Source organism: Urocampus carinirostris, chromosome 3, assembly GCF_059441175.1.
Source record: "Urocampus carinirostris isolate Australia breed hairy pipefish chromosome 3, RoL_Ucar_1.0, whole genome shotgun sequence".
Classification (NCBI taxonomy): Eukaryota; Metazoa; Chordata; class Actinopteri; order Syngnathiformes; family Syngnathidae; genus Urocampus; species Urocampus carinirostris.
The window spans coordinates 31,156,019-31,180,097 of NC_142351.1; the positions used below are offsets into that span (position 1 = coordinate 31,156,019).

Consider the following 24,079-nt stretch of genomic DNA (forward strand, 5'->3'; position numbering starts at 1 on the left):
CATAAAAATATAAATTTACCTTTTCACTGGCCTCTTTGTTTCCTGGTCCTCAGCAGGGTTTTTTTTTTTTTTTTGCATGGCGTTTCTTGAAAAACTGACCCAATGTCGTCTGCTTTTGCCAATCTGTAGGAAATGCGCAGCAGACGTCATCAGCTAAAGCTGAACCTGTCAACACTTTTTGGGTGATTCCTTTTCACATCTTTGAGACTAGGGGCGGCAGTAGCTCAGGAGGTAGAGCGCTCGTCTTGGGATCAAGAGATCGCAGTTCGAATCCCGGCTCCTCCGTGTTACATGTCGAAGTGTCCTTGGGTAAGAAACTGAACCCCTAGTACCTCCAATAGGCAGGTTAGCGCCTTACATGGCTGCAAGGCCGCTATTGGGAAATGTGGAGCACATTGTAAAGCGCTTTGGGAAGTCATTGACTTGAAAAGCGCTATATAAATTCAAGTATATTTTATTTCATGGAATTTGGCAAAAATGTCTTTAATTTGGGCTAATGGGATGATGGCTACGCCCTTCTCCTTGTCGTCTATTAACTCCTTCCTACTGCATGGCAGGGTGTGTTTTCATGCCTTCCTATTATCTCTTGCCTTGTTTTGAGGTCCAGAAAAAGTGTCTTCTTCTTTTCTCCTTGTCTACTTTTCTGCATGTTTTTCGTGGGGTCCATTGTGAATGACAGCTTTTCTTAGCGGTACCATACAATAGACTGTTTACAGAGCGGGAAGGGAACACGAAGAGCATGCCATGATTCAAGCATACTCACCGGTTTGCCAAGGAGAACTCTGGCAGCGCGTACTGTAATTTTGACTTTGTATCCTGAAACACCTTCATGACCAGAGGCAATATTTTCCTGTTCAGGTACTTTGTAACCTGAAACTTTTATATGTAGAGGCATTTTCTAAGTATAGTAATACTAAATAACCCGTAAGACATCCCCTGAAATGATTTATTTCCTCCTGTGACCATTAACAATAAGTTAAACAACTCATATTGCATACTCATTTTGATGATATAGTGAAAATAGTGTAATAATGTTGCCCTGCTATAGTTACAATTATACTAACGAAACGTTTTATCCACTAGAACCGCAAGTGAGAATTGCTGAAGCACCTTTGAACTATGTCTTTTTGTATTTTTACGTTTTTTTTAGAATTACCGGTACTTTAAAAATGCCAACACTAACCGTTTTTCGTTCAACTGTTCAAATCAAAGCTAGATGCATTTATTGATTTCTTGGCGTAACAATACTGGAGCAGAGTGGAAATTGACTGTTTTTTGTTTTTTTTTTGTTTTGTTTTTTTTCGTCTTTGCAAACAAGGAAAAAACATGCCACTCTTCAATATCTATGCTTCCTTGCAGTGACCCATGACTGGCCCAAGCCTTCATGGGGCCCTAAGCAAAATTAGTTTTCGGCACCCCTATTACTTGATTATTTTTATTCCCTACTAGAACTCGTCCCATGTTCTACTCCAGAGGTGGGCCACTATTTGGAGTCAGGGGCCACACGTGACATGTTGTACTTCTTTTAAAATAGATTAGTTCCATTAAATTAGTTTTGAAATGACCACAATTAGAGCAAAATGATAAGTAAGGTTTCTTTTTAGTATTTTTTAGGTATTTCTGAAGTCTGTAGTTTTTTTGTAGTGTTACTGTAGTTTTATTTTTGCAGTATTTCTGAAGTATTTTTATGTAGTATTCCCATAGTAGTATTTTTTTAATATTTCTGTGTACTTTTGTTGTATCTCAAAATTAGATTTTTTTTTTTGTTGAACATCTGTAGTATTTTCGTCGGAATTTTGTATTATTACAGTAGTTTTAGGATTATAGTATTTTTTGTAGTATTACTGTAGTATTATGCCAAGGCTGTGGCAAATACAAATATTGCAACAGATGCTGATGAGGATTCTGCTGAGCAACAGGTCATTGCTTTTATGAGTAAAAAAGGCATATCCATCAATGCTGAGGACATAGAAGCATGCCACCAATTAACAAGAGGTGACAACCGACCCAAGGCGACCATCGTAAGGTTTGTCAACAGAAAACGGAAACATGAAATCCTTAAGCAAGGAAAAAAACTAAAAGGGACTAATGTTTATTTAAATGAACACTTAAGCAAAAAAAACTCTGACATAGCAAGACAGGCTCGATTTTTGAGGAAAACGAACAAAATACAAGGAACATGGACTTCAAACTGCAGAGTATACATAAAGTTAAACGGCACTCCGGAACAAGCAAAAATATTATGGGTTCGAGAAATGCAGGAGCTGGATAGATTTGCCTGAAGTGTAACAATGGCATCCTGGACTGACAATATGGACACCTTTATTACAGATCACAATAAAAAAATCCATCATAAAATATTAGGCCATGATTTACCGGAACTGAGCATTGTTAATCACACTGACTCCAATAATTCAAGATTAGATGACGTCGATCCTGACCACAAATTCATATCAGCTAGCTCAGACAATTGCAAATATTATACTGGAAATGAATACAATACCTTTGTTAAATCTGAAGACAAATTCTCAATAATAGACTTTAACAGTAGAAGTATGTACACAAATTTTGATGACATCACTGAATACTTACAACAATTTGAGAACCCGTTTAGTGTTATTGCAGTTTCTGAAACGTGGTTCAGTGAGGGAAGGGGTGTAAATTTTGAATTAAACAACTATAATCTGAACTATGTAAATAGAACTAACAAAATAGGAGGTGGAGTAGCTATATATGTGCACAAAAGATTAAAATCGAAAATATTACAAAACATGTCATTTGTCATTGACGATTTACTTGAATGTATTACAATAGAAATTATAAATGAAAAAAGGAAAAATATTATAGTCAGTTGTGTGTATAGAACACCGGGCTCAAATCTGGAAACTTTCACAAACTGGGCTGAAAAAACATATTCAACAATAAGCGCCAAAACACTATTCATTTGTGGAGATTTCAACATCGATCTAATGAATCCAAACAAACATAAAAACATTGATGACTATATTAATATGATGTACAGTATGAGTTTGTACCCAACTATATTAAGGCCTAGTAGATTCACTTCACACAGTGCAACACTCATTGACAATATATTTACAAATAATATGGAATTTACAAACGTCAGCGGGTTACTGGTTTGTGATATTTCTGATCACCTACCAGTATTTACAGTGTATGATGAAAAGGTTACTAGACAAGAATCAATTAAGGATTATGTTTACAAACGAGTTAGAACTGAAGCGACTATTATATCACTGTATGATGACTTAGTTAAACAAAACTGGAATGCTATATATGGTACAGATGATGTGGATGGTGCGTTTGACATATTTTTGGAAATATTCACCAACAAGTACAACAAAAATTGCCCAATGAGACAAATTAATATTAAGAATAAATCTGTAAACCATCCATGGAGAACTAAGGGTTTACATAATGCTTGTAAGAAAAAAAACTACTTATATAGAAAATTTATTAAACTAAGAACTAAGGAAGCCGAAACCCGGTATAAAACGTATAAAAACAAATTGACAGGAATATTAAGAGCAAGCAAGAAATTATACTATACCAATTTATTACATCATAACAAAAGTAATATCAAAGGTATTTGGGATATATTAAATAGTATAATAAAAGGAAAGAATGTAAGCAATGCATATCCAAACTATTTTATTGATAAGAACAGTGAAAATTATAATTTAAATCAAGTTGTAGAGAATTTCAATAGTTATTTTGTAAATGTTGGACCAGAGCTCGCTGCAAATATCCCAGAGTGCAGTGGTAAACAATTTGAGTCACTGATAAAAATGAACTCCAAGACCATGTTTTTATCCGGGGTTACGGAATCAGAAATCTTAGACGTGGTTAACAACTGTAAAAACAAAACGTCTATGGATTGTTTTGACATCGATATGGTACTAATTAAGCAAATTATAAACAGCATTGTGAAACCATTGACCTACATCTGTAATCTATCATTTCTAACAGGCACATTTCCAAATCAAATGAAAATAGCAAAAGTTATACCAATATACAAAAATGGGAACAAGCACATTTTTACAAACTATAGACCGGTATCTCTGCTTCCTCAGTTCTCTAAAATATTAGAGAGACTTTACAATAATAGACTAGAACAATTTGTAGATAAACATAAATTGATTAATGAAAGTCAATATGGTTTTAGAGCAAACAGATCAGCAACAATGGCAATTATTGATGCAGTAGAAGAAATCACCCACAGTATAGAAAAGAAGAGATACGCAGTCGGGGTATTTATTGACTTAAAAAAAGCATTTGATACCATTAATCATAATATACTATTAAAAAAACTGGAAAGATATGACATCAGGGGAGTGGCTTTGAAATGGATTCAAAGTTATTTGACGGGGAGGAAGCAATATGTAAAAATGGGAGAGTTTTCATCTGAATATTTGGACATCTGTTGTGGAGTACCACAGGGTTCTATCCTGGGACCAAAGCTATTTAATTTATATATTAACGATATTTTTAATGTTTCAAAACTATTGAAAATAGTAGTATTTGCAGACGACACTAACATTTTCTATTCAAATGATAACTATATGGATTTGGTAACCTGTATTAATCGTGAACTAATTAACCTAAAAATATGGATGGATATAAATAAATTATCTTTAAATTTAAATAAAACCAAAGTAATATTCTTTGGTAATCGTAAGGCAAATCAAGATTTAGAAGTAAAAATGGATGGTGTCACAATAGACATTGTATCAGAAATTAAGTTTTTAGGGGTCATAATAGACAATCAATTAAGTTGGAAAACACACATCAGACACATACAAACAAAGGTATCTAAAAGCATTTCAATAATTAATAAAACCAAAGTTCTTTTACATTATAATGCATTGTATTTATTATATTGTTCTCTCGTTCTGCCATATTTAACATATGGTGCAGAAGTCTGGGGCAATAATTACAAAAGTTCACTACAGCCCCTTTTTATCCTTCAAAAACGTGGAATAAGAACCATACACAGGGTAGGATATCGGGATCATACCAATATTTTATTCATGCAGTCCAATTTATTGAAATTGGATGATTTAATAAAATTTTTCACTTCACAACTGTTATTTAAGGTCAACAAAAACATAGTGCCAGAAAACATACAAAGATTATTCACTCGGAAAGAGGGAAATTATAACTTGAGGGGCTGTGGTGAATTCAAAATCCCAAAGGTGAGAACCACCAGGAGAAGTATGTGTGTGTTAGTGTATAAAATATGTGATTATTGTAACTATTATAATTATTGATATCTGACCTATGTAATAAGTATATCCATGAGATTTTGTTGTATTGGACACAAGAGGAGCTATCTATAAAATGTATTTAATAGGGAAGATAAAGGGGTAGGAAAAATAAGCATCTGCTTCTGACTACCCCTTTTCGAACATGTTGTGTGACATTATTTCGTTGTTGACTCATTGTTTTTGTCCTGTTTTTATTTTTATGTTCGAAATAAAGTTTTCATTCATTCATTCATTCATTATTCTGGGGTATTTTTGTACTATCTCTGTTGTATTATGTAGTATTTCCATATAGGAATTATAGCTGTGTATATATAATATTTCTGTAGTATTTTTGTAGTACAGTGTTATTGAAGTTTTATTTTTGTATTATTTTTTGATTTTTCCATAGATTTTTTGTAGTATCGCTAAGGTTTAATTAGCAGTATTTCTGTTGTAAACCTCTTGTCGTAATATTTTTGTAGAAATATCTTTATAATAGTTTTTTATATGATACTTCATATATATATATATATATATATATATATATATATATATATATATATATATATATATATATATATATATACACACACACACGGGCAGCGTGTGCGACACAGTTCTAAGGTCTTGGGAACCTCCTGTGTGGGTTCAAATCCAGCTACCGGACTTCCTGTGCGGAGTTTGTATGTTCTCCCCGTGCTTGCGTGGGTTTCCTCCGGGCACTCCGGTTTCCTCCCACATTCCAAAGACATGCATTTCAGCTGGATTGGCCGATCCAAATTGTCCCTAGGTGTGAATGAGCGAGCGAGTTGTCTGTCCCTGTGTGCCCTGCGATTGGCTGGCAACCAGTTCAGGGTGTCCCCTGCCCACTGCCCGATGATTGCTGGGATGGGCTCCAGCACCCCCGCGACCCTACTGAGGATAAGTGGTGCAGCTGATGAGATATATATACACACACACACACATCAGTATTTCAGTTGAAGTATAATTGATGTATTTCCAAAGCAGTATTTTTGTCATTTCTCTTTATGTAGTTGTCTCTTTGTAGTATTTCTGGAGTAAATAATTCTGTAGTAGTATTTTGTAATATAGTATTACTGTAGTAGTAATTTTGTAGTAATTGTATACTATTTTTTATTTTCGAATGGAAGCAAACTGGTATAAGAGCTCCCTGTTTTTAAGAACTATATTTGATATTTAGTTTTTTGTAGTCATTGTGTAGTATTTTTGTTGTATTTCTGTAGAGGTTTTTTTGAGTGGACACACAAAGTGAAAATGTTGGCCCCAAAAAAGCTAACGACTCTTAGGCGCCTCCTAGTGGTTGCAGGACCCTTAGTAGCCGCTTAGCTCGCTTAATGCCATGGGCCAGCTAAGCCCAGCCAGACCTTAGCTCCGCGTACACCGCTTTTGAGACCCATACGATAAATTGTTTGTCCGCCACCACGTTCGACTGCCGGCGGTAATACTCGAAGAGGCGTTTGTGTTCAACACTAATAACCACCACTGAAGAAGAAAAAGGACGGAAGCTGCAAGGGAACAGGCGACTTAGCGCATGCGTGCCTTCGTCAACTGACAGCTACTGGCATTAGCCTTCAAACGTGACCACTGTCACTGTAAAAATATCTCACGCAAGACTTGATCATGTTTAAGAGAAAATTGACCGCCTTAGACTATCACAGCCCAGATGGATTCGACTGTGCAGGTAAGGGAAATTATATTAATCGCACGAGTTAACTAGTGATTCTGCAAACTTCAACAGCTGCGCGATTGTTAGTGTATTACCAGTGACATGCCAGTTGACATTTTGATATGATGCACTTAATTTGTACTAAAGGTAGCGTGCAAATGTCAAAAAGGGCACTAGTTTTCCTTATCAGAAACAGGTACTGGTGTCCTACATTGTAGAGACCTCCTACCATAAACTCATCTCGCAGTGGATTTCGTTTTCTTTCTTATCAAGTAAAACTAGCAACACTGTTGAGGATAAGGTGCCCCACTTTGCATACAAATCAAGCAGTAGTCATTTAGAAAAACGGAGTCGTTCTGCCAATGCATTGTGCAGTGAAGGTGTAAGAGGGGTGTCATAATGTGGATTACGTTATAGTGGCCTCAGTCCTTCCTTCATACCTGTCATCCATCTATTATCCGCACCGCTTATCCTCAGTTGGCATACCTTAACTTCTTTATACAACATAATGATTCGTAATATAATGCATCAAAGCAGGTGAGCCGTTTGAGAGCCGGCTCTCTTTAATGAGTTGAGCCAAAAAAGCCGGTTCTCTAAAAAGAGACGGACTTCCTTTCACTACCACATGAAATCCGAGGCTGCAGAAGCATGCGCACAGTAGCATCAAACCGCTGGTATTGAAGTAATCCAAAAGTAATTGAAAGTAATCCAGTTAAAGTAACCCTACCCAATACCCTGGCCAATAAGAGTGCTCTTTGCCTCATCATATTTTCTATATACTGTGGCTCTTTGCCTTGTTTCATGTTTAGTTTTTTTGTGTGTATTGAGGGTGGACACTTTCCTTGATATCAACACAAGAACAATACTTGTTGTATTTTAAGGAGAGGAGTGTGTTATGGGAAATAATATGTTTATAATTCTGTGTGTTTGTGTGTGTGTGTCTGTCTGTCATGGCAGGTCAGTGCGTGGTGTGGCTCTTTGACTCTTACAGTTAAAAATTTCGGCTTTGTGTCAAAGTTGTTCCCCGCCCCTTATTTAGTATAAAAACAAATATATTTCGTGTAAATAACATCATTTTATTTACCAACAACAAAAACCATTATTCCGACTTCTATCTTAGTCAATTCCCCACTGTAAATTTAGTGTTGCCTATTATACGTGGCAGTAGGGCTGCACGATTGAGAAAAAAGTAATTGCGATTTTTCTGATAAGCATGCAAAGTAAGTAAGATGTATTTTCTGTGGTCGTTTGGTTATTTTTGAAGGTACTTTCCCTAACCCTTGGATGCATGACCTACTAGTAAATACATTCCTCCATGAGTGAGGTTGGTAATTAGTCGGAGGAAAAATGAAAATACTATAGGCATCATGTCATAAACGCGTTTTATGGGCAATACAAGGAATATGGCAAGTTTTTTTTTTGAAGAATAACCACCCATGGGGTCATTTTTTATCCCACTTATGCAGTCACGGGTTAAATCTCTCAAAATGCAAGACTTAATGTATTAGTAGTACACAACCACAGGACAATACCGGACATTGGGTCATTAGCAACTATCCTGAAAAAAAATAAGTACCATCATTTGTGTTTATTGTTCTTTCAGTGCATGGGGTTGGGAACCGATTTGAAGCCAAATATATATACAGTATATATATATATATATATATATAGCCATACCTTATGTTGTAAGACAAAATTCAACAAAACCACCAAAACTGATCTCCAAGCAAAAGTGCTTTTTATTTGACTGTGTGATGTTTGATGATTTCATAAAATATATGAAATCATGATAATGCCAGGTCCTGTGCTTCATATACACAAATATCCCACTTTGTTTCCCACCCACAGTTACTTAACATATTTGAGGTTTATTTTTTTCAGTCATAGATAATGGTTTTTAAAATACGGCCTGTGCAGAGTTCTTTCGTAAAAAGACTACTGCAACTGAGAAGGATATGGAGTCCTTTATTTTCAGCTTTGAAACGGTCACAATTCTTTGAGAATTCTCTTTTTTAGATGCATATCTTCAACATTTTTGTTCGTCATTTGTCATCAAACTATACTATATAGGAAGTTGAAGAAGACAGACGGCACGCTCACATGTGTATTCTTATACATCTCGTTGGCTAAAAGACACAGAAAAAAATCCAAAGGACATTTCATCATTCCAGCTTTAAAAGTAGAAAAGCGCTACAGTGCTCCTGTTGCTAGTGGTGGAAACGCAGTGTTGCACTTCTGGACTAAATTAAATTAAAATAGTGAATTTTTCCACCTAGCCAGATGTATTCACGATAAGAGCCACACCTAGCTTGCTAGCCGTACCTTCCCAACCTCTGTTTTAGTGGCACTGCTACGGTCACACCAAACCCGACGTTTGATTCAAAGTTGGTGCAGATTGCACAGGTGGCAGTTTGCCTGTCTGGCAGTGCAACGGTCACATTGGAAGTGAGGATATCTCCCCATGAAGATGAATCAAAACAAATTTCTGCGCTTAGGTGTTACTTATACAGTGCATCCGGAAAGTATTCACAGCGCTTCACTTTTTCCACATTTTGTTATGTTACAGCCTCATTCCAAATTGTATTAATTTAATCTCTTATCTCAAAATTCTACACAAAATACTCCATTATGACAATGTGAAAAAAGTTTTTTTTTATTTTTTTTATTTTTTTTTTACTTTTTTTGAATTTATTGAAAATAGAAAACTAAGAAATCACATTTACATAAGTATTCACAGCCTTTGCCATGAAGCTAAAAATTGAGCTCAGGTGCACCTTTTTTCCACTGATCATCCTTGAGATCTTTCTACAGCTTAATTGGAGTCCACCTGCAGTAAATTAAGTTGATTGGACATGATTTGGAAAGGCACACACCTGTCTATATAAGGTCCCACAGTTGAGTGTGCATGTCAGAGCACAAACACCAAGCATGAAGTCAAAAGAACTGTCTGTAGTCCTGCGAGACTGGATTGTCTTGAGGCACAAATCTGGGTAAGGATACAGAAAAATGTCTGCTGCTTTGAAGGTGCCAATGAGCACAGTGGCCTCCATTATTAGTAAATGGAAGACATTTGGAACCACCAGGACTCTTCCTAGAGCTGGCCGGCCTTCTAAACTGAGCAATCGGGGAAGAAGGGCCTTAGTCAGGAAGGTGACCAAGAACCCGACGGTCACTCGGTCAGAGCTCCAGCGTTCCTCTGTGGAGAGAGAAGAGCCTTCCAGAAGGACAACCATCTCTGCAGCAATCCACCAATCAGGCCTGTATGGTAGAGTGGCCAGACGAAAGCCAATCCTTAGTAAAAGGAACATGGAAGCCTGTCTGGAATTTGCCAAAAAGCACCTGAATGACTCTCAGACCATGAGAAACAAAATTCGCTGGTCTGATGAGACAAAGATTGAACTCTTTGGTGTGAATGCCAGGCGCCATGTTTGAAAGGAAACCTGGCACCGCTCATCACCAGGCCAATACCATCCCTACAGTGAAGCATGGTGGTGGCAGCATCATGCTGTGGGGATGTTTTTCAGCAGCAGGAACTGGCAGACTAGTCAGGATGGAAGGAAAAATGAATGCAGCAATATATAGAGATATCCTGGATGAAAACCTGCTCCAGAGCGCTCTTGACCTCAGGCTGGGGCGAAGGTTTGTTTTGTTTTTCAGCAGGACAACGACCCAAAGCACAAAGCCAAGATCTCAAAAGATTGGCTTCAGAACCACTCCGTGAATGTTTTGGAGTGCCCCAGCCAGAGTCCAGACTTGAATCCGATCGAACATCTCTGGAGAGATCTGAAAATGGCTGTGCACAAACGTCTCCGATCCAACCTGATTGAGTTTGAGACTTATTGCAAAGAAGAATGGGCAAAACTGACTAAAGTTAGGTGTGCTAAACTTGTGGGATCATATTCAAAAAGACTTGAGGCTGTATTTGCTGCCAAAGGTGGATCAACAAAGTATTAAGCAAAGGCTGTGAATACTTATGTAAATGTGATTTCTTAGTTTTCTATTTTTGATCAATTCCAAAAAAGTTAAAAAAAACAAACTTTTTCACATTGTCCTAATGGAGTATTTTGTGTAGAATTTTGAGATAAGAGATTAAATTAATACAATTTGGAATGAGGCTGTAACATAACAAAATGTGGAAAAAGTGAAGCGCTGTGAATACTTTCCGGATGCACTGTAGCTGATCAGCGTGGAGGATAGTCAATTGCAGCCCACTATTTCACAAGATGGTAAACAAACTAGTGAACTTTTAGTAAATGGAGAAAGATCGATAATTGCAGTTCAAGGATGCACGGATTCCCTATGTTGTGTTGAAGCTGACTACAAAACCACAACACAGTGTTTGCAAGGAGTGGTTTGTATGGCATCTAGTATTCTTTTTCTTAATGTGACATTTCGCGTTAAACGTTACGCTAATGAGCATAGTGTGTTGCAGTAAGTCGGCACAAAGTTGTCCATGTCAGGTGACGTTTGTGCAATGTGACCATGACACCTAAATATTGCTCACGATTACATGGTGGATTCACGCTTTTTGTAATTAGAGGTCGAGCGATTATCGGCCGGGCCATTATTGGCACCGATATTTGGGAATTTGACGGATATCGGTATCGGCTTTTTTATCCCCTCCAACTTTCTCTTTCCCCTCCGCCACTGGAACAAAAGCTTTCCAGACTCCACACTCTGTAGACCGGAATCAAGCAGCTGATATTATTGAGATTTTAGAAAGTTCCGTGCCTTGGTAGAAAGCTTGTATGTGACCAAGAAAGTGTAGGTTACGTGTTTTAGGAAAGCGGGTTCAGGTGGAGACCGATATTTTAACACGAGTTGGTCAATGAAGCGTGTGTGTTTTCGATTAAGAGTGCGCATACAAAAGCACGCTAAAGTGGAAGGCTGAGTGATTAGCTGTTAACATGAGTTAGTCAATCTGGCACTAAAATAGGAGTGCCCACACTTTTCAATTCGCCAGCTCTGTTGAAATTTCCATGCATTTTTTGTTTTCAGTTCATTTAAGTCATGTTGATTGCATTCACATTTTTATGTATGTATTCTTTGTAAAAATGAAGCAATTTTTTGGCGATTTTATGTACCTTTGTACGAGTGGCTGGTAAAGCCTAATTTTATTTCTTACACTGTTAGTTTTTGGTTTAAGTGAAAGATTATTCATGTTAGTCGTGTCAAAATTCAAATTTATTTACTGTAAAATGTTTCAGTGAGCTATTAAGTTTTATTTGAAATTATAACAAATGTTCTTTGTTTACTTTTTGCATTATTTAAAATTTCTTACGCCAATTTTTAAGCATTTACAGTAAATGAATATTGGCTCCAAATATCGTTTATCAGCCTCCGCTTAATACTAATAATCGGTATTGGTCAAGCCCTATTTGTTACTAATGTTGCCATTGTCATTGTTATTTTATCTTTATTTTAGAAAAGTATTATGTGGACTGGGGCCTAGGCGGTGAAAATATTGTCAGACATAAATTGGTGTGTATTAAAGACCAATGCCTTGTGGAGGACCTGAGTTTGGAACTTGTGGGCAAGGAATTGGGGAAACAGGGCACAGGAGTACAGTAATCCCTCGCTATATCGCGGTTCATTTTTGTACCGAGGTTGCGTCTTCACGGACTTTCACCATGTTTTGTGTTCTGCATTCACATTGGCTAAACAGACAAGAGAGTACGTATTGGTAAAAGATAAAAAAACGTATGTTAACTGCGACAGTATACTTTTATCTGTGCAACAAATGCTTGGGCCTGTGTAAAGTTATTGTTCTTTCATATCAATGTATTGAGAGTATTTGATTGTATAATAATTGTGAAATATGGAAGGGTACTCATAAATGGATTTCACGTATCAAAGATTATTTTGGGGTCACAAGGGATTACTGTATAGCAATTTATTAAAACAAATCAGTGAAGTGAATCAGCCAGGCCTTGATTACTCATGCTGTTAAACTAAGGCTTGACCCAGTACACTTGAATCCAAGTTGGTTTGAGGTTTTTAACAGAACACGTCACTTAAAAACGTTCTTTTTGTCCTTTAGACGAGACCCAGTTCAGGAATATCGTAGTATGGCTTGAGGACCAGAAGATTCGACACTACAAGATTGAAGACCGAGGCGAGCTGCGAAATATCCCCAGTTCGGATTGGCCCAAAGCATACCAAAAGGTGAGTTGGACCAACTTGAGCACAAAGGGGGGGGGCCTTTGAGGTTGAATTTTTATGGAATTATTTTGCATGCAGTACTTGCAGGATGTCAACTGTCCCTTCCAAGTGTCTGAGCGAGCGGAGTCTGTGGACTGGCTGCTGGGTCTCGCGGTGCGATATGACTATGGAGATAACGGTAGGCTTTCAAATGTTTTTGGCCATAGAGACGTTGGCCTATTGGTGGTTCCATAGGAGAAAGACATTTCTTGGTAAAGAAAGCGGGATCTATCATTGATTCAGAATTGTTCTTATCTCCATCTAGTGGATAAGTACAGAAACTGTCCAACGTTGGCCTCCAGTGATAGCCAGGCGACGTCGGACCCTCTCACTAATCTGGACTGTAGGAATGTTTCTTTGTTGCTCCTTCTCCAAAAAATCCCATGCGTGAACTGAGGCGTTTGTGGTGTTTTTCAGGCGAATCACCAGATTTTAAAGCAGGTGTGCTCGCCCTGGCCAACATCCTCAAGATACAGCGGCATGACGATTATTTGGTGATGCTCAAGGTCAATCCTAGATAAGTCCCGTGGACTCCCTAAAAATAACCCAGAAATCGTTTCATGAAAGGTTACCTCCTTTTATATCTGTCTATTTTGAAAGGCCGTTCGTATCCTTATCCAAGAAAGGCTTTCCCCAGAGGCCATCGCTAAAGCAAACAATAACAGAGAGGTAAGTGCATTGGAAACAAGTTGGTTTTGTAGGTTTGCTTGAAAAAACAAGAGCTATTTGATCCTCAACAAAGGATAAAAAGCATTTTGTGTATTTTTTACTCATTTACATTCAATAGTATGTTATTTTTGACAATCAGAGCGAGCTTTCTTTACATAGGCTGGAATTCTTTGAAACCAAACCTGTCCCTTACCAACTGAGAATGTCCTCTGTGCTGATTGAAACACGTGGCAGAATGGCTGAAGGCTTTTAGATAGTCTTTAGATGGGTCAGTTGGAATCCCACTGCCACCTCTCAATCAATGTCAGGACCTTCCTAATAACAAGTGAAAATTGAGGACCTCTTTGGAGTTACTCCAAAGCGTTGACAAATATCCTTAATATGTGTGAGAACTCATCCAGTGCATGCTACACTGTGGAGCTTGTGAAGATATCTTGCGCAAACCCACCCCAAAATGATCACAAATTCAAACTTTTTGGGACTTTTTTGATTTCATTTCACATTCACATTAGTAAAATTTGGAAAATTATTTTTACTGACATCTCCGAATCGTAATTGGAACTGTTTTTGTTCATTCAACATTCAAGTAAGAAATTGTCTACTTACTAAAAAAAGTAAATGTCGATTGTGTTCAGGGTGTCCCAGTTTCCTTAGACAAGCACATCTTGGGTTTTGATACTGGTGGTGAGTATCGTGATTTTGCACCAAAATTGATCGATGAACATAGTTCAGATTTGATTTTTGGAACCCCTCACCAGATGCCACACTGAATGAAGCAGCTCAAATCCTCCGCCTTCTGCACATCGAGGAGCTGAGGGAGCTTCAGACCAAGATCAACGAGGCCATCGTGGCAGTGCAAGCCGTCATAGCGGACCCCAAAACGGACCACAGGCTGGGCAAGGTCGGCAGATGAGGGCCACGAGGACGTTCCAGTCGGACTGTCGATACGATTTCAAACCCTGCAGTTGACGCGGTTTTTCTTTTGCGTGGCCCTTTATTTTATTGCTATCTTCCTTTTTACAGACTTTGTTTACGATTGGTTAAGATTTTTCTTTGGATTGGAAAACTACAGTTTGACCCAATTTATACTTTTTCACAAATTGTGTGCTTCAAAAGAACTTCCAACAATAAATGAGCCCAGTACCGAAACACTTTTTAATGTTATAAATATCACATTTTAAAACCTCAAGATGCAGGGGAAGAATTAGTGGTGCAGGTCAAACTGTGGCGTTCTTAGAGCTGCTGCGTTCCGACCGATGAGGAATCCTTAACGATTATGATTAAATTTTTCAGTTTGGATGGTTGGTTCCTCGTTTCCTGTCTCAATAAGAAGTCAATTTGAACTGAACAGCTGCTGTGGTGTAACATGGAGCTTTATTATAATCCAATTTGGCTCAAAGGTTTTACAGCTCTTTTTTTAAACACTCAACAAATTAATAGGGAATATTACTTTTAGGTATCAGTGGATACCAAACACACTTGCATATAAAAATCCAGTAGAAAAAGGATACAAAATGTACAAAATATTTGATGTGCGTTAATAAGGTGAATTTCGGGGGAGGGAGGTGATTGATCCACAGGAATCCGCTGCCCCTCGGAGCATATTTTTCATCCGAGGGTCGCCAGGAGGTTTCGTTGTCTCGCCTTCGGCATGAAAATGGCCCCAAAACTTTAGCACCAAAGGACCGTGTGACTGTCGTTCTGCTGTTAATAATTTCCTGTGCACACATCAAACTTCATTTAAGAGGGTGAAAGAAAGCTTTGCAATTTTCCCATACTTGATATCGATCATGTTTTCGGAGTGATCCAAACTACCCAAATGTTTCCTCCTCTATATTTATCTTCAGGGTTCATACAGTGGTCAAAATTGTTAAAAATGCTTATATTTTAATGGGTTTTCAAGGTTTCAAGTAATTGTTAATGCTTGAAATTGTTGCCATGTTTCTCTGTAGTCTGACTCTGAGGTAAGATCAGGTCTAAAAAGTCCAGGTCCGCAGGTATTAAAGCCTGAGCCAGCCCAAGCCCGACCAATATACTTAATTTGCGGGGCCGAGCTTGAAGCAAAACCGAGATTTTATTTGTGAGGACTCGGGAGGAGGAGAGGTGATTTATGATAACAAATTGTAACAAAATCTATGTCAATGAGACTATCAACATTTACACCTTTTATATTTCTGTGTCTGCAGTTTACATTAACTGACAATTTTCCATCATTGACGGACTTTTTAACAGTTGACAGGAACATTTTAAGGCCATCTGTCATTTAGACAGGTTGAAATTTGGGACTTAAACCACAGCAGCAGTATGTCCTTAAAAGTGTAGCACAGAGCTTGTAGTGAGAGAGAGGCAGAAAGACGAAGCAGAACAATGGCCGGTGGATAATAGAGACAGGAAGGAGTTCCTTGAATTGACATTGAAAGAAGTTGGTGTGTTTTTAGTTTAGTATCAACACAAGGTTTTAGCATACATTTTTATAAACATGTATTTTTTTAAAAAGTTGGCGAGAAAGCAGCACAGCGTGACCTTAATGTAATGACCGACATTACGGGCAAGGACAAAGATTTTACACCTAACTAGGGGGTTGGGCTTATAGTCCTACCTCTGAATTACAGTAGCTCAGTTCATGCCCAAAGCAAACCCGAAAATTCCAATTCAATATGTGAGGACTTGGGAAGGGGAGAGGTGACTTCGGCCAACTCCACCCCTCTGCAGTGAGCCCGTTTCTCTGCGTGCGGTGGTGCCGCCGCCAGTGCGTGGGCTGCGCAAGAGGGGGCCGAAGAAGAAGAAACAAAGAATGATGGTTTGATATTTAAAAAAAAGCGAGAGAAGCCTGACCCGAATCGACATTTTCATTATTTAATATCTCATGCATCCATTCAATATGGTTGGTGTAAAGTGAAAAGAAGAGGCGAACCGTTTCTTTTGAAACGAAAGTGGAATAAGAAAGCGTGATGTGGTTGAGAAAATGGTCGGAACGCTTTTTTTCGGCCACTTACTACCACGGAGGAGAACCTCTTGAAGCGCATCTTCCAAAAGTAAGTTAAACTCAACTTTATTTATCTTTATAGAGCATATTATTTTATGAAATGTTTATTTTTTAGTACAAAACAACACAGCTCAACGTACTTATAAAAATATAGTATATTTCGTTCGTCAGTAGGGCAACGTCTGTACTGGCGAAATTGGAAAAAGTGCTTGAATTTGGCCATAAAAAGTGCATCAAAACCATAGTGTACCAACCCTGTATCTTAGATTTGTGACAAGTGATGTGGTTATTTGAATCTTGCGTTCCCCTGAGAACAAATCTTATTGACACAAAGGTGTTTTTAACAGGGGTCTTTAAAAAAAACAACATCCTGAACTGGCGACACCCAACCGCTTCGGTAAGAGTGTGGGTTGAGCAATAACGTCTTTTAAGTCTCAAAGCTGTCGACTGCCTAACAATTACACCGCGCAACCACAGCTTTGAAGCGAGCGGCTGTTATTACAGCTTTAGTTAGTGTCAAGTGGACGTGACATTGTGTGTGCTTGAGAGTGTCTACGGGCGTCGGGGTTATGGAGCGGATGGAGGCAAGTTACTACCTTGGCGATCGGCTAAAGTAATGCTTTGTACTTAAAAGGTGTTTTACAAAGCCTTTTAGGGGACATGAGTGCATCGGATGACGTCAAATCGTTTGTGTCATTGACAAAAAGCACCCTCCGCTTAGGCGCGTTTCATGACTTGGATTCTAGTAATGATGTCATGCAGCATAAAAGGGTGACAGAAGGAAAATGATACAATAGTTATACAACAGTTAATTCAAGTTGTTTAAAGATGTGGTTTGTTTTCTCTTAAATTTACTACTGTTTTGTAAAGTGTGACATTCTTGTGTTTCCAAATCAAACTTCTTCAAAAAAGCCCGAATAAAGAGATGTGTTGGTGGCAAGTTAAACGAAACTGGAATCAAACGATTGTTTGGTACAAGCTTTAGCTTCCGCAAATATGAGCCCATCCAAAAACGGGTCATTGCTTGACTTTTCGGGTTGTTGGGTGGGCCCACAGCGTTTTGGAAGTGGAGAGAGACATATTTGCTTCCCAGGAAAAGCTGGAGGTCAGGCACTCCTTTCCCCCCTTTTTCCTTTTTCTTTTTCATTGTATCTCTTTTTATCCTTTCCCACTTTGAGCCCCAGACAAAGCGAAAGATGGCTCGGTCCATTTGTAACAGCACGTTTCTTTTAGGCATAAAAATTAAACTGATTGACAAAAGCATTGGGAGGATGATCGCTTTGATGATTAGGACCTTCCCCTCTATTGTCAGTTTTCTTAGTGACCAAAAAACAAGTTTTTGCTTAACTTTCCTTGTCACGTCATCCCAGTTGGTCTCGCCTCCTCCATCCGCATTGAATTTTACCCCTAGGATTTTCTGGTCTGTCTTTAATACCGTCAGCGGGAGTCCTGCCTTTTCTGTCTCTTTCCACATTCCATAAAACTTCACTTGCGATTTTTCTCTATTTAGCCTTGAGCCAGACGCCCTCCCAAACAGGTCAGTCAAGTCAAGGGCTCTTTCAACAGATGCGCGGTCAGTACACAAAATATTAAAATCATCCATGTACAAAACACACTTGGTAATTTGTCCCCCACTTCCTGGGATATTGATGCCTTCGACAAATCTATCTTTTCTTAACATTTGTGCCAAAGGTTCAATGCAAAGAACATAGAGAAGGGGAGACATAGGGCAACCTTGACGTACACCGCAGTTGATATCGATTGCTTCCGATAAATTCCCGTTAATCATGAATTTGCTGTATATGTCTCGGTATAGCAGTCCTACCCAATTGATGTATTTTTGGGGGAAACCACATTTTTTCAATACCCTGAAGAGGTATTGGTGCGAGACTCGATCAAAGGCTTTTTCAAAGTCTAGGTTTAGGACCGCTAGTCGCATGTTTCTGTCTCTTGCATAACAAATGGTGTCACGGATCAGCATGAGACTGTCGCTGATCTTCCTTCCCACAATGGCACAGGTTTGGTCTGGATCAACCAAGTCTCCCAAGACAACAGACATTCGTGTTGCTAGAAGCTTGCTGATAATTTTACAGTCCACGTTTAAAAGCGTTATGGGTCGCCAGTTTTTTAAGTCAATTTTGTCTCCTTTTTTGTGCAATAGAGTAACTATCCCGATTCTGAAACTGTCCGGCATATGGTCTCGACTGGAAAATTCGTTAAAAACAGTTAACAGATCTGGTGCTAAAATATCCCAAAAAGTCCGGTAAAATTCGAGGTTGAGTCCGTCCTCCCCGGGTGATTTGCCTTTTTTCATAGTCTTTATGCAATCATTCAGTTGGTCTTGGGTAAAGTCCGATGTTAAAAAGGGGTCTTGACGCACTGATCTTGAAATATGATCTAATACATGCCCCATTTCATTCTCATATGTTTCTTTCTTTTCAAATAATTTTTTGTAGTAGTCTTCGACCAATCTGGTTATTTCACTACTTTCCTTTGTTATTTGCCCGTTTTCGTTTTGAAGTTTAAAAATCCCCTCATTTTTGCCCATAATTTTTTTTAAAAAGTAGCGTGTACATTTTTCCCCTTCTTCTATTTCTCTTTCTCTGCTTCTTATTATGATGCCTTTGCTCTTTATTTCCGCCAAAGCGTTTAGTTCTTGTTTGGTCTCTTTGATTTCATCATTAAAGTCCATCCCCTTTTCTGTTAGGATGAAATAGCGTTGGAGTCTTCTTTGTAGTCCCGACATGCGTTTCATCTCTTTGAGTTTCTTGTTTTTCCCTGCAGTTTTAAAAAAGGTCTGTGTTCGTTTCTTTGTCATTTCCCACCATTGTGCTCGTGAATCATACGAGTCTTGAAGGGTCTGCCAGTCTTTGTACAGCTCCCTGTATTGTGCGGCTAGAGCCTCATCCTCCAGCAGGGAGCAGTTTAACTTCCACAAACCCTTCCCAACAGTCATACCTGAAGGAAATGAGAAAGAGCAGGACAGTAGCAAGTGATCCGAAAAAAAAACTGGAATTAATCTTGCATCACTCTGTGCTAAACCCCTCGTAAATATGTAGTCTATTCGAGAGGCTCTGGCATTGTCACTACTGAACCAGGTGAAGCCCTCCTCTCCTGGATGTATGGATTTGAAACAGTCCACCAGTTTAAATGTCCGGCACATGTCTTGAAATAAAGTTGATGTTTTATCTACTTTAAACTCCTCATCATTCCTCTTTCTATCCTTCCTACTTAAGATGCAATTAAAATCTCCTCCCACGATTAGTGGTTGATGGCCTAGCATATACGACTGGATGTCCTCTAAAAGTTCGTACCTGAGTTGTCTGTCGGCATGGCCGTATATGTTAATGAGGTTAAAATCATTCCCTATATAAGAAAGTCTTGCTAAGATTGCGCGTCCGTCTCTCATCACAGTACTCCCCTTTATGATGAGTTGAGGGTTGTTTATTAAAATGGCTACCCCATCGTTACGGTTTTCATTCGAGCCACTCCATAATGACGGATATGGCCAAATCTCTTCCCACTGTTTATAATTTTTTAGAAAGGGGATGCAGCATTCCTGTAGTAAAAACACATCCGTTCTGATAGTTTTTAAGAACGATAAAACACTGTGAGCCTTAACCTTTGATCTCACACTTCTTACATTGATAGTAGAGAATGTAATGTTCATAATTGTTGTAAAAGTATTTAAACTAGTTAGACAAAACTGGGGGATCTGAGTCCATTCTTTGGTGATCATCGAGATCATTGAGGGTGTCACCTGTGTCAGACACATCACTTAAGAGTAGTACCTCATTTTGAGACTCACCGGGGAAAACTCTGGGACCCTCTGACTCTCTGTCTGTGGTTCCAGGTCTTCCCCTTTTTTCTGGGTTAGGGGGTGAGCCAGAGGACCTATCAAGGGGTCTCTTACTTCCTTGCCCACTAAGGGTCAGGTTTTTTCCCTCCCCGACTTCCTCCGTCTCAACTTCATACAGTTCCCTTGTGGGCTTATTCACCGGCAATCGGCTTTCTTCTAAATCTCTTATCTTTGTTTCTGGTTTTTTCACCACTCCCAATTTTGTCTTACTTTTACTCCTCTTTCCAGTGCCCGTATGGGTTTTTGGAGAGTCATTCGCCTTTTCGATTTGTTTGTCTTCTCCAAATCCCGGCAATGGCGTAGCAAACAAATTTGCTAATTTGAACTCTCTTCCAGGCCCTTCCTGATTAATATGTGTTTTCGGAGTGGCAGTTGCTTTTTCTATTCGTTTGTCATGTCCAAATTCAGGTATTTTATGAGAAATCGAATTAGAATTTCCAGGTTCTTCCTGTTTCAGTTTTGATTCTCTGGTCTCTGCTCCAGGGGTTTTGGTAGGTACATCTGTTTTTTCAATTTGTTTGTCTTGTCCAATTTCTTTGTGCATTTCTTGATCAATTTCATTGGGTATTTCCATAACTTTATTCATTTCCTGTTCATCTTCATTGGGTATTTCTATAACTTCATTAATTTCTTGTTCATTTTCATTTTGTATTTCCATGACTTTATTAATTTCATTGTCTTTGTTATCTTTATTCACTTCATTGTCTTTGTGACAATTATTCATTTCATTATCTATGTTGTCTGACATAATTTCATTGTCTTTGTTATCTTTATTCACCTCATTGTCTTTGTGACATTTATTCACTTCATTATCTATGTTGTCTGACATCATTTCATTGTCTTTGTTGTCTTTGTTAACTGCCTTCCTAGCTTTCAATTTGTTAGCAAACGAATTCGGGCAGTTTCTAAAGAGGTGATTCGTTTCTCCACAGAGATTGCATTTTCTGCTATTGCTACATTCCTCAAAGGAATGTCCAATTGTTCTGCACTTTCCACAAAAAATTCGATCACATACCTCAGCCAGATGCCCATGCTCACCACATTTGCGACAGAGTTTTGGTTGCCCTTGATAGTGGATAAAGCCACGGTTTTCCCCCAGGAATATAGTCGACGGAATTTGTTTCAGTCCCTGAAAGCCCTGAGGATCTTGCCGTAGTTGGACTGGTACCCTCCAGGCACCATTCCAATAGCCTTTCTCACACCTCACTTTCATAGCCTGGCCTTTTACTGAGCAGTATCTACTCAACCAATAACAGACGTCATCAGCACTAATCATTTCACTAAACATTCTAACAACGACAATTTTGTTAGTATTATCAGTCAGCTTCTCCACTGTAAATCCTGAAAACTGGGACCTCACTCCCTCAAAGCGATTCCAAAACTCTTGATAAAGAGCTGCCGTTTCAAAACTCACATCAAAGCCTTTGCCAGAAGTCATTTTTATGACAGCATATACCTCCTCCTTTTTAAACTTCAGAATCTTCTCAACAAACTTGTTAATAAAATCCGTCCTTGACATTCCCTCCGAAACTGCCACAACATCTTTGAGCAAGAATCTCACGCAGTTACGTCTCCGCCCGCCGGTATAATGCCCGGCCATGGCAGGACTCGGCTGCTTTACTTCTAACTATGTTAAAATGGTTAGAATTGTAAAATTAATAATTAACAATACTCTTATAACCGACGCCAATGACAGTATAAACGCATAGAACGAGCAGTGCTAACCTGATGCGTCCACCATCAACCACTAGCAGAACTTATTGCTATTGTGCAAGAGCGAGCTACAGTAAGCCCTGTGCGGGGGCTTGCGTTTGGCGATTCCACAACGGTTTGGAGCAACGTCAATCATCCTGCCCTCCCAAACAGACTACGAGACTTGTCATGGATGGTGGCTCATGAAGTTCTCCCAGTCAGAGCTGTAATGCACCACCGAGGAATGTCAGCGACTTCGACGTGCCCTCGACCTGGCTGTGGCGCCCAGGAGTCGGTGAGGCACCTTTTTTGTGAGTGCAGCGCTGCCAAGGTCTTGTGGACAATGGCCGAACAACTAGGAAAGTTCCCGGACTTGCCAGCAGGAGAGGTCCCTGATGCACAGTACGTGCTTTACGGGGTGAGTCGGTCGAGGAGACATCGGAACGACTTTGCCAGGGACTGGCTCACTCTCGCCGCCATCAAGGACGCCATCTGGACCTCCAGAAACCTGCTGGTATGGAGGTGCAGGCAGATCCCCCCCGTGGCTGTGCTCCAAATGGCTGCAGATACCATACAATCTGCGAGCGGCGGGCCTAGGACGCAGCCATAAAGAAGACTCGTCTGTACCCACCCGGAGGGGGGAGCCGGAGCTACGCTGTGGGAGTCCCGGCAGCAACGGCCTGGGTTGTGGAACCCAGAAGGGAGAGGACCCACGCAGAAGGGAAAGGACCCACACAGAGGACTGGAAGAATGCTGCTTGGGAGGGTGGGATGGCAGAGCTATGCCCTTGCACAATAGTATTGCCTTTTACACGCTGGTTAACTACTGTTAAAAGAAAATAACTCTGAAATTGTTTAATTGATGTTGGAAATGTCAGGAAAAAATGTTAAAACGTCATATCGTCACGTCATATTGTCAAATATAAAAAAAATTGTGAATATGCTTGATGGCTGTGTTTTGCTGCTGTTGGTGTCGGTGGATTTGTTCAGACCGAGGACAATCGACTTTGGCCTGGACGGATCTATTGACACTAACAAAGATGTTATATAATGAAATTGTGAATATGTTTGATTTTCGAGAAGGTTTGTTCAAACCTCACTTTGTGTTTGCTGTTAAAAACGTAATATTGGAATATAATATTGTGAATGTGCTTAATTGCTGTTGAGATTGTCATGATTGTTTTCTGTTTTTAGTGTCAATAAATTTGTTCAAACCAAAAATAACCCACCTAAAGGTCTACTTAATTGAGCGCTGAACTTCTTATTTCATTCAGCTGCGTCTGCTGAGGGAAAACTAAAACATGCAGAGTTGCGACCCTCGAGAACCAGATTTCGGCATATGTTATTTTACAGTTTCTTTTACTTTTCCCTTAAATTAAATAGTGTTGAGTTATTAATTTGAATTTAAAAACGTAACTTTTTAAAGGTTTTTTTTAACAGCAGCTCTGAAGCTTTAACTCTGGAGTTAAATCATAAGTTCAACTCAAGTTTAAAACGTATGCAAGGTTTTTAATTTTACCTCTAGATCTCGCTGTATTGCGAAGTTGTCACCAAACTACAGAGATTTAAAGTGATAAACTGAACCATTTTTCTTTTCTTTTTTAAATCTGAGCTTATTGCAAGATTTTTGGGTACATGTAGTGGCGAAATGGCCGAAAATTATGCCAGCTCCCTTTAGGTGAGGCTCATGTCAAGTCAAGTCAAATCTCATTATTGAGT

The 24,079-nt window shown here is 39.0% G+C and overlaps 2 protein-coding genes across 4 annotated transcripts in view; one reads left to right on the forward strand and one right to left on the reverse strand.

Moving 5' to 3' along the window:
• Positions 1 to 6,747: 6,747 nt before the first annotated feature.
• rtraf (RNA transcription, translation and transport factor) lies at positions 6,748 to 14,973 on the forward strand. Its single transcript, XM_088331459.1, has 8 exons — positions 6,748 to 6,969; positions 12,995 to 13,119; positions 13,195 to 13,294; positions 13,421 to 13,498; positions 13,573 to 13,661; positions 13,756 to 13,824; positions 14,460 to 14,508; positions 14,583 to 14,973. The coding sequence occupies exons 1-8, from the start codon at positions 6,909 to 6,911 to the stop codon at positions 14,735 to 14,737; spliced, it is 726 nt and encodes a 241-aa protein (XP_088187585.1). The 5' UTR covers positions 6,748 to 6,908; the 3' UTR covers positions 14,738 to 14,973.
• A 206-nt stretch (positions 14,974 to 15,179) lies between these two features.
• Positions 15,180 to 24,079, reverse strand: part of nid2a (nidogen 2a (osteonidogen)) — a 61,323-nt gene continuing 52,423 nt past the window's right edge. For all 3 annotated transcript variants that reach the window (XM_088331458.1, XM_088331457.1, XM_088331456.1), the window contains exon 58: positions 15,180 to 15,542. The gene's annotated coding sequence lies outside the window, so the exon portion shown is untranslated. The remainder of the gene's footprint in view (positions 15,543 to 24,079) is intronic.